Here is an 11,707-nt window from a genome sequence, read left to right as displayed (position 1 = left end):
TCTAGTATTTAAGTCTGGAGGCTCACAATGGCTGTAATCCCAGCCCCAGGGGAATCTGATACCTGTAGCCTTCACAAATAATTACTTTCATGTAACATACCCCCACATCTAGTTTAAAACATAATATAATTAAATCCTTTCAAAGAGTCAGTTTTCAAACTCATTGTAGCCAGTGATTATTGGCCGTTTTCCTGAACCAGGAATGCTAGCTGATACCTGCAGTCTCAGCCCTTAGGAGGCTGAGACAGGAGAATTACCTCCTCGACTTAAGAGTGAGCTCCAGGAAATCCTGAGATAGAGTGAGACCCTATCTAAAATTAAAGAAATGTGCAAATTGACACTCACACCCCAAGTGAAAGATTAGTCTCCTAAGGCTGAATTCTGAGCTCTTTACGTGGCCTGTCTGATTCTTAGCCTCTGTCTGGGTGCAGATGTGCTTTTTGTTTATAGTTAGGGAATCTTTGTAGTTGCCACATTCTATTTTCTTTCTGTCTGGTTTTCCTTAGCAGGTAGTGACCTGGTTAAGAAGCTAGATGATCTGCTGAAGGGCAGAGAAACAGACTCAGTGCTATGGCATTGATACTCACTCCATGTAAGTGCTTGAGCTTTGGATGTCAAGAACTGATCAATATATCAACCTTGCTGTCATATTTCAGAATGGGACCCAAAGACACACCAAACTCACCACAGTTAAACTATTTTCAGCTACTGAAGAGGTGAAGAGACAGCTCTTTCAGGAAGCTCTCACATTTGCTTAGATGGCCTCTGTGGTGGACAAACTATAGTTAGAACGGTACACTTGGGACTGAAATTACAAAGAAAATTGTATATGTTTTTTACTTTGGCTTTATAAATTTTCTTATATCCTAAATAACCAAGGAGAATGTGAATATTTTTGTCTAAGTTATCATTATGTTGTATTAATCTGGACACTTCCACAAAGAAATCACTCTTGGGTAAAATAATCACCTTGACAGGTCGGCACTCAGAAGGAACTTCAACATCCCATACCGTATGGCATCACTTCTCCTCCAGGGTAAGTAAAGTGTGACTGAACAAGGTGTGGGCTGATGGTTTTATTTTCTTAATTATCTGTTTAGCTTCTCATGAGATGTGGGTTTCCTGCTACTTTTAATTCATTGTGAACACAGAAAGGTGGTAGTTTATCTTATAATGTCTCTGGTTAATATCCATGATTAAATCTGCAAACAGTATTGAAACTGTAGAATGATATTATTGCATTTGTTAAAAAATAAGACAGATGCAAGCACCCAAATGATAACTGTAAAATTAGTACACAGCATATCAGAGGGCAAGTCAAACATGGTATGGGATTAGAATGGCAAGCACTTCTACTCTGTAAATTCTTCTTTGCCTGGATGGCAGGTACTGGGTGTTCATTGCTAAAGGACTTTAAAGAAGTACAGAGAAAGGTCATGAAAGAACAGTCTTAGTAAATCCATTGAAATGGTCAATGGCAGGGATGAATGACTTGATGCTTAATTAAAATCATATTAGAATCTTAAATTCCAGGAAGAATATTCAGGATAGGAAGAATTCCTTGTTGCTGGGTACATTTGTATGATCCTTTTGACATACATATACCATTATGGATAATTCTTTTCTATCAGTAAAATGGTGGAATGCCAAAATACTTCATTAAGACATACATCTATTTATCCATATACTAATGTATGTGTATATATATATGTATATATACACATATATAGCCACATTCATGTACATGTGTATTGAAATGAGACATACAAGTCAAACACTAAATTGGCATAAAATGTGTTAAATTCTCCTCCATTGAACGAAACTATTCACTCAAAAATTGGTCAACATTGGTAAAATTTTATGTATATCCTGTTTTTTTTATAATGAAACTGTACTTCACATTAACAAACTATTTAGTAATTATTATTATTTATAATACAAACAAATATATTATATGGTCATGATTACAAAATGTATACACTATGTGTGGTTTTGTACATACATCCACACATCAGCGTCTCCTTGAGATGATTGCTACTATCTGTTCTTTCTATTCTGAGTGATTTAGAAGCTCCAGGGCTGAAAGTGGGACTCACATCCATGACATTCAAGTCTCTCAGAGTTTCTGATCCACTGACCACAGGAAGTGTCTATTTAGCCCACTCAGACATAAAGCAGAGGAAAGAGTTTATGGATGACTTGTATGTAGACAGGAGTAAGCTTGCATAGTTTTCTGTTTCAGGTATGTGTCTTTTAAAAACAGGAAAACTAATCTATACTATTAGAAGTCAATAGATGATTCTAAAATTCATAAAGAAGAGGGAAGTGACTAGAGAGATAAATGGGGAGTGAACTCTGAAAATGTTTTGTTTCTTGGTTTGTAGGCAAGAAGAGGGGGAATTTTTAGGAAAAAAGCATATGATTTTATAAATTTATGATTAATAAAAATAGTAACATATTTTGAAAGATACCTATATTTCTGTCAGAGTTAATTGGCCTTAGTTATCAATAAAACACACTTATTCAACTTTCTTAGTCTTTTCAGTACACATGTATTTAAATATATTAGTTGAGACTGGTTTTGAACTCTTACTCTACATTCCAGATACTGGGATAACAGGTATGTGCCATTGTGCCTGGCAAGAAATGACAACTGTCTAATTTAAAAACTAACATAGCCTAATGAAAATATAAAATATGTAAGCGATTTAAAAAGCAAAGCCCACTAGAGTTTGTGAGGCTTTTCATTATAGTGATTACAAGAGACTTTATGGTAGGCTGAAATATTCCTTTTCAGGAACCCTCCATTAACGGAGTTTGCTTTGCAGCCTGGTGCACAATGGGAAGGCACAGTCTTTACAAGCACTGAAATGAAAATAAATATCTCCTTTGGAATGCTTCTTACCAAGCTGTTCTAGAGTCTTAGGTGTACATGTCTAGTTAAAGAAAATACTCCCATGCTCACATCTTCAGTGGACATTAAATTCCTTTCTCAGATCTTTCCTCAGTTTCAAAGATGTAGTTACTAAAGTCACCACTTATTTTGAACAAATTCGCTTTGTTCAAAGGACAGTAGACATAAGACCAGGGGATACAGAGGGAAGAGATGAACATTGGAAGAACGCATTATTGTTAGAAATAGATACAATGAAGCCCAATATTTCACTGAGTATTCTGTAAGTTATGAGATGCTCAATACCCTACATTCTCTTGTCTCAATGGCAACGTTGGTGAACTGTGTCAAATCCTGATAAATGTCCATAAAGGTCAACTTGGCAATAATTAGCCAGCACTCTGTACTCTCATGTGTGGGAACATCAAGGTTTCCAGAGTTCGTAGTTTAGAAAGAATTAAAGAGAAGGTTAAAAGTATGTTTTGGGGAGAGAGAGGTGGGATAGAGGGCGGGAAGAGGCAGAGAGATGGAGGAGGAAAGAAAAGTGAGAAAACATAGTGACACTGATTACTACTTTCATTCTCTCTGGGTTTTGCCAGATGTGGTTGAGTTCAGTGATCAAGGATTAGAAACAAAGAACAAGATATGGGTATTCCAACCAGTCTGTACTAAAGATGTGTGCAAGTACAAGGAGGTGCTTGGTTTGAGATAAATTCTATGTATGCTTCGGTAAAAGCTGGGCATCAAGCTTAAGTAACCTTAGTCAAATCAGTGCTACTGTACCTCAGTTTCCCCACTACCCAATTTCATATTTTCTTTATTAAGCCATCAAAAGCACATATTTTGGCAGATAATAGGTGATCTAAAATTTGTTTAACACAAAGAAAATAAGTATTTGTTATTATAAAGCAGAAATTCTGTGTGAGATTTATGATACTAAGTGGATTTACCACAGTTTATACACCTTGCCCTTGTTTTCTAAACTGCTTTTAGGGACAACTTTGTTGTATATGCATTGAAAACAATCTCCCACTAAACTTATTTTGCTGTAGTGTTTTGTAACAAAGTTAGAAGAGCAAATTTCCTGTGTGCAGTGGTTCCTGGGTCTTGTTCAAAGCTTGTGGTCTTTCTTCTGCTCATTCCTACTGTGCATCTGTGTACCACCAACAGATGATTCAATAGCATCACCACAACACACAATGTTTCTTCCTCTTTTAATGCTTACTGTCTCCTCCTTAGCTTCCTGCTCAACTCTGTGATCCACACCGTTCTTTCAAAAGCACAACCACATCTCTGCACCCTCCTTGGATATCACTTCTTATGGCAGGTACGTGTGTCCCTGTCAGCAGATGTAGTAGGAATGATAAAATAATAACCAGGAAGGATGCCTCATGGATTAACTAACTTCACAGCAGGTTTAAAAAAAAAACAGAAAGTACATAATCAGCAGTAGATATTTTTAGACTTTCCATGCTTTGATGCTTTCTGTGTTCATTGTTTTCCTGATTCTGTGTTTTGAAACTTGAGCATGATTTTATGAATACTTTTGAAAACTTTTCCTGAGTTAGGAAGTGATGTCTATTAGACATCATGTTATGTTCAGAGTAAAACAGAAATGAAATTGATTAACTGACACCATATTTCTAACATGGGAATAAGGATGGCCAAATATTAAGGACATTCACAAGTTTATAACTTTTCTTTCTGTGTTGTGGCCTTGATAATCACTCAGGCTCACTGGGACTGTGTACTGTTGTTAGTAGTAGAACTGTATTTGACAAGATTGTGTTACTAATTCAGATTCTTCTCATATTGAAATATCTGAGCCAATGGGAAGTGATTTTGAATATGACCTAACATAATGTTGAGAAAACAGAAACTCAAAGGCTGGTTTTGTTTCATAATTCAAAGTGCTATGAACTGAATCCAGATCTCCATTTATACTTGCTATGGAATATCCCACCATATTAGGTCTAGAAAGTTCCTCTTTATTTTCCTTCAGACCTTAACAAGCCACTAGTTAAAACACTGTCTGGATTCAGAAGGAACATATTGCATGATGGTATTCTGACAAGGATGGTATTTGATAAATGACAGATTCTAGGTCTTGACAATATTCTGTTTGATTTCGAGTGGGCATTTACTAACTTTATACCTTAAGAAAGTACATTGTGATTAACCTTTTTTTTCAATCATCTCTCTAACATAGAAGTTTTGATTCATGACATTCTCAAGAGAAAAAATGATTATTAAACAATCACAGCAAGCATCATGACTGCTTGTGGATCTGTTCTAAACGTAGAGATAAGTCTCACTGCCGATTTAAAGAGTCAGTGGTAAATGAGTCTAATGAGGCAGAAAATGTGTATGAATAACCTCATCAAAGAACAAGGTACACCACTTCAAAAGATTGCTAATGGGTGGTGTTCTGAAGGAACATCTCCATTCTCCAGTGTTTCACCAGAGACATGTCTGCGCCACAACAGGAAGAAGTCTTCAGATTCATTCTTACTGGTTTCTGTTCTTAAGAACATCATCTTCTATTGTTGTACTTTAATCTGTTAGTCATTAATCTATGTTTCTGATATTTTTCTATAGTTTTTAGGATCACTCGGTGGAGGTTGATGTCCCTGATCTTTGGAATAAAATGTCTTTTCTTGATGGTTACTTTGGGAGTTTTGGTGATAAATTGTAAGTGTTCCTAAGCAAATCTATTGAAAAAAATCAACATTGTGATGAAATAATTTAATAATAAACATTTAATTTTCTAACATATAGTATTTTATTTCACAAATACATGTCAAACTAAACAAATCTATCATAATTTCTTATAGCATTTACTATACAGAACACTCAATCAACACCTTCTCCTTCCCTCACTGTAGAATTACAAGAAGGTAGGTTCCATTTTTTTTCACAACCTTCATGACTCAGAGAGGATAAAACAGTAGCTAATTTTTCATGTGCAGTAGCATAGTTTCACTGAATAACATGGTCCCACTTTATAGTTCTATAATAAAAAATAAATAAAATTACATTGATTCGGGTATATTAAGCTAGCTTAAGAAATACTTTATGTAAACACTACATAGAGCAGAGGTTCACTTTTTCCTCAGAGGTTTAGAAGTTTTTGTGTGTGGTCATCTGGGCCTGTCATTCTTGCAGCTAAGCTGAGACATTGTGTCATGGTGGAAGCATGTGTGGGTGCAGAGCCACTCAAGTCATAGTTAGAAACCAGAAGAGAGGAAGGAGAAAATGAAGAGGAGAATTTCCACTCTTTGTGTAAGAGCCTCCCCCAGTACCCCAAAAAGAACCACTGTATTCTACATCTAAAAGGTGGTGTTGCTGCATCATCTCAAGTTGGATGCAAATGTTCTTACATATGGATCTTTAAGGAAAATTTCAGGTCCAAAGTCTAGCATAAAAATGTCATAGTTTTCATGAAAAGAGAAGATACTAGTCTGAAGTAGTACATACATGTTTTCTAATGAGTATTCATGAGTAGCTAAATGACAAAACACATTACAGACAAGTCTTATTTTGTGTTTGCTAACAACCTATGCTTTCATATTCTTTCCTTTCTTCAGTTTCTGAGATTCAGAATACAGTGTAGACATCTCTGTAATAATAGATATTACTCATAAAAGATAGGCTCAAACTCTATTTTAATATTCCCTTTGAAATGCTCCTCAAGTTTATAGCTTTCTGATCATAGGTACATAGGTACATAGGTAAATTTTATCTTATCTCAAATTTAGTGCCATTTACTTGATAAAGATTTGAGTGCCTACTATGCATTATGAGGTTTATTACTGAGGAAGAGAGAGACTGAGGATACACTGTCACCCCTAAACTATCAATGAGACTTAAAGCTAATTGGCTTATATATACTCATTTTTTTCAAAAGAAATTATTTGAACACATAAAGATTCTTTTAAAGAGCTGTCCCCTTCTTTGACTTAAGGAATTCATAGAGTGCATCCTCTGTAAGTCTCTTTCCCCTGACTACTCCTACATTCACCATCAGCCTCAGCAGTGGATACATCTTCAAAATTGTTCTTCTGACTCGGGTCCAATCCTGTCCTCTGCTATAGGCTGGATTTCTTTTGTCTTCAGATCTAGTTATCACAAAACATAACAAAGGATTGAGAATGGTGTCATTCTAAATCTATCTTTAGAATACCGTCTCCACAAGGCAAGATGTTTGGCTGAATAGTTCAGAAATGTGACATGTATAACACATTTTGAAGGAATGTTTGTAGAAAAATAAATAAATAGTGACAAATTATCTTTGAATGTCAACAAGCACCAAAGAAGTTGAAATCTGTAATGATGTGTTTTGTCTTTTAGTTTCTGAATGCTGTTCTTGCATGGAAAAGTGGATTGGACATCAATGCAACTGTTACTTTATTTCCAAAGAAGAAAAGTCTTGGAAGGGAAGTAGAGATTTCTGTGCTTCTCAGAATTCCAGTCTTCTTCAGCTCCAAACCAGAAATGAGTTGGCAAGTACTTCATTGTGTCTTAAGTCTTTATCACAGACATGTGCTATCTGACTAAACTGACCACTCTTACGTAAGTCTTTATTACCAAGTAGACAATGATGTTTCTGTCTGAGCTCATGACCCTCAGTTTGATGTACTTTGAAATATATACTTAGAAAGCCTCCAATGATGTGTTCAAAAGTTGTATTATAGAGGTTAATATTTTAATAGAGTAGGAGCTAATGTGCCCCCCCCAAACTGTTTCAGAATTAGTAGGCTAGTATTCTTAACAGTGCCAAAAGGACCCGAAGAGGAACTTTTAATTATCATTTATTGGAGCAGACTACACAACCACGTGCATATGCTATATAGCTTTTTGCCATCTTTCTGGAATATAATGTAAAACCAGAAATGGATGATATGATCATGAAATTACTCAAATCATTACTGTTCATATTGTGTGTGTCATAGGGGATTGAACCTAGGAACTAAGGCATGCCAGACAAGCACCCTACTATTTTTTTTTATATAAAAATTTACTATATACTTTGAGACAGAGGCAAGTATCCCTGCCTTTCCTTTAAGCTCCCTTTATAGCCTCCAAAATGAACCTTTGCTTCAGTCTCTTAAGTGCCAGGGATTATAGGCTTGTACCACCAGGCACATCTTGGAAATAACTCAGCTCTTATAAAGAAATTCTCAAGTTGTCCATGCCTTGCTCAGGTTGCAGAGGTTACAAGATGCTGACATTGGGGTCACATTTAATCTTTGATCCCATGAAGGAACCATAACATAGAATGAAGTTCTCGCCCTTTCTTTGATAATTTTCATCTTTCAAGAACCAAGATGTTGTAGAGTTTTTCTACATGAGTGAATGGCTTCATAACTGAGAAATTTAAGGTGTGTGATAATGTCTCCCAAATCAGAAAATCAGAATGATTTGAACCCAAGTCTGAATCTTATTCTGAATGCCTTTAAAGTACATGGATCTCAGAGCACATTCAAATTTCAACTTGAGTACCTACAGTCTGAATCTTATTCTGAATGCCTTTAAAGTACGCGGATCTCAGAGCATATTCAGATTTGGTTAACTTGTCCTTTCTGTCTCTATGTAGAGTTTTATGAGCTCCAGCCAAACCTTTTTCTGGATTGGAATCCACTATAGTGAAGAAAGAAATGCCTGGCTATGGGAGGATGGATCAGTTCCCTCAAAAGATTTGTAAGTTTCTGATTATTGAGGACTTTGGGGGTAGGTTTTGTGAATTTATCCTAGTTATGGTTATTGAGAACTCCCAGCCAGGGACTCAGAAATCCAAATATCTTGTGTGGAGCATGAGACTATATAAAATCCCTAGGGAAGAGCAGGGCAGCAGCCACTGCTCTACCCACAACATTCAAGTTTATGTTCAAGTGATATGAACATTGAGTGGCTGTTACCATAAGAGAATTTTAGTCTTTTTCTTACTGAAACATAATACAAACAACATATGTGTCTATGCATGCTCAAGTGATCTCAGATACAGGCAGGCTCAGACACCACAGCATATCCATTTTTTTGTTGTTTTGGTGTATCCTATATGTTTTATTATCTTTAAATATTCAGAAAATAACATTTTATAATATTTTCAGAAAATAATATTCAAATATTATTTTATTTTTTGTTTTTCAAGACAGGGTTTCTCTGTTTAGCCCTGGCTGTCCTGGAATTCACTCTGTAGACCAGGCTGGCCTCGAACTCAGAAATTCACCTGTCTCTGCCTCCCAAGTGCTGGGATTAAAGGCGTGCGCCACCACCGCCCGGCCAAATATTATTTTCTGTATAAATGTTATCCTGGATCTCATTCACAATCATGAAATCTAGAGACTCATATTATGACAAAGTTTATGTTTATGCTCTTTCCCCTAGATTAGGTCAACTCATAAATGTGTGTATATATATATATATGTGTATATATATATATATATATATATATATATATATATATACATACATATTAGGTTTTCTTTTATACAGTGTAATCTGATAACAGCTTTTCTTAACCTAACTCCTCCCAGATTGTCATTCCCTCAAAAAATACAAACCACACTTAAGGGCAGCCCCCATTATGACCAGAAGTATTTCAGAAGTATTTGACCAGTAAGCAAGTGGTATTTTTGGAGGATGTTTTTTTTTTTTTGTTTTGCTTTGAATGCTTTGTCAGGGCACTTTTTTCTTTAGTCTTTAAGATATGTTTTCCAACTTTGTTTTTATGGGTTTTCTGTGTCTGCTAATATGTATATCTCAGTGTGTGCATGTGTTTCTTGGGCTTTTATTTTGTTTATTTTATTTATTTATTTATTTATTTTTGTTTGTTTGTTTGTTTGTTTTGCCTTACTCATACATCATAACAAAATAGAACCCAGAATACTGTCAAAACCATTTCTGGCCAGACATGGTGGTACATACCTTTAATGTAAGCACTACTCAGTCTGAGGCAGGCATATTTCTTTGAGTTTGACGCCTGGTCTACGTAGTGAGTACTTAGAGTATCTCAAAAAGCAAAACTAACAACTCAACCATTTCTGATAGAGGGAGAAGCCCACAAACAAACACATAACAGAACCACACTTAGAATCACATTCTGTGGTCTTAGTGCTAGGGGCCAGTGAGGGAGTAACTGAGTTTCATGTAGCATTGTACTTCAGAACTGTGAAAGCTGATGCTGAAAGACAGCCAAGCAAGACCGAACAAACTCTCAAGCCACTCAGTAAATTTCCCCCTCAAGTGGTTTCCTACATCCTGAGTTAATAAAAATAACCTTAAACATCCTTACTGTTTTACACTTGATAACACTTTCTTCTTCGTTACAGATTTCCAGAGTTCTCAAATATCAGGCGAGAGCACTGCATTTTTTACAGTCCAAGCGACACAGTTTCCTCTGAGTCCTGTGAAAATAAAAACCGTTATATCTGTAAGCAACTGTCTATTTAAATGTTTCTTAAGGCAAAGGGTATAGACAAGAAAGGTCCAGGGTTACTAAAAACAGTAACAGCTCCCAGTGTTACTACCTTTGCATCTTGTGTCTGTAGAATGCTTCTGTTTGCTAGCACATCATTTTCATACATTTGAACCCGAGTAATTTATGCTTGATGACTTTTTCACACTTGTGCGTAAAATTAGGATGAATCAAAACAGAGAGGTTCTATAAATAGTTTGATTTATGAAATACAATTTTATTCACATGTTCCTGTAAAGTTTTCTTGGAAACATTAAATAAAATTTATTCCAAACCAAGTCATGCATCCCTGTGGTTTCAGTGTTTGTACCTGGAGATGAGTTGGAAGAACATGATCACTTCAGAACAGTAATTCTAGTCAACCATGAGCACAGGGGAAGATCTTTTCATCTCCTTGCAACTTCTTTTTTCCTTCAGCATTTCAAGGTTTTCATTTTAGATGTCTTATATACCTTGGTCAGCTAGGTATTGTTTTTAACTATTGTGACTAGATTTGCTTTCCTGATTTCATTTTCCACACATTCTTTATGAATTTTTAGAAAAGCTACTGATTATTTTGTTGATTTTGTATATTGTTTTGTTTTGTATATTGTTCAGGGAATATATATATATATATATATATATATATATATATATATAATTTTAAGCACTATATTTAATCATAAAGTGCCTTGTACCATTCTTGATTTTGAGTGAAATAACATCAGTTTAATCTCCATTTATTATCATTTTGGCCATAGGTTTATAATATATTAAGACATATTATATTGAAGTGTGCTCCTGATATTTCTGATTTATCTAGGGTTTGTACTTTGATGGGAAATTGAACTTTGTCAGAGGCCTTTTCTGCATCTATACAATTGAGAACAGTCCAAAAAATAACCTGTAAAAAAATGATAGATTACTTGATTTCAGTATGTATTTTCTAGGAAAAGTTAAAATCTTAGTAAATTATGCATTGTGACCAACTTGCAAGATCCACACCAATATAGTACTGAGTAATTTTCTTCTATAATATATCCATGAGAAAAACCATGACAAAGCAATTGAACAGAAAACAGAGTATATTGTGTAAAAGGCTAGATTATAAGATATTATTAAGCATTTTCTATCTCTTCAGTTGATCTAGAAGGACCCAGTGACAGTACTGGTAACAGCCCTGTTGAGCAGATTGTGTAAGGAAGAAAGACTGAAGAACACTCTGCAGGAGCTGACATCTTTTTTTGTCATCTGTGTAATGAACATGGATTTTGTAGCTCAGGGGAATCTTTCACATGACCCTAGCCCAGTAAGGGTCTTGGTGGCAATCTCATCCCTTGGGCATTTCCAGTAGGGCC

The 11,707-nt window shown here is 35.5% G+C and overlaps 1 protein-coding gene across 3 annotated transcripts; it reads left to right on the top strand.

The window, feature by feature from the left end:
- Positions 1-239: 239 nt before the first annotated feature.
- LOC114632527 (natural killer cells antigen CD94-like) lies at positions 240-10,651 on the top strand. Of its 3 annotated transcripts, XM_028781068.1 has the most exons (8): positions 240-592; positions 978-1,036; positions 4,133-4,220; positions 5,492-5,584; positions 5,728-5,790; positions 7,244-7,395; positions 8,490-8,593; positions 10,225-10,648. In XM_028781068.1, the coding sequence occupies exons 1-8, from the start codon at positions 571-573 to the stop codon at positions 10,343-10,345; spliced, it is 702 nt and encodes a 233-aa protein (XP_028636901.1). In that variant the 5' UTR covers positions 240-570; the 3' UTR covers positions 10,346-10,648. The 3 variants fall into 3 exon arrangements, with proteins under 3 accessions (XP_028636901.1, XP_028636902.1, XP_028636903.1); XM_028781069.1 differs by lacking the exon at positions 4,133-4,220 and having other exon boundaries at positions 241-592; positions 10,225-10,651; XM_028781070.1 differs by lacking the exons at positions 240-592; positions 4,133-4,220 and adding an exon at positions 646-793 and having other exon boundaries at positions 10,225-10,651.
- The last annotated feature ends 1,056 nt before the right edge of the window (positions 10,652-11,707 follow it).

This window comes from Grammomys surdaster, unplaced genomic scaffold, assembly GCF_004785775.1.
Source record: "Grammomys surdaster isolate TR1022 unplaced genomic scaffold, NIH_TR_1.0 373, whole genome shotgun sequence".
Lineage (NCBI taxonomy): Eukaryota > Metazoa > Chordata > Mammalia > Rodentia > Muridae > Grammomys > Grammomys surdaster.
Note: the sequence above shows the minus strand (reverse complement) of the source record. Positions and strands in the feature narration are given on the sequence as shown.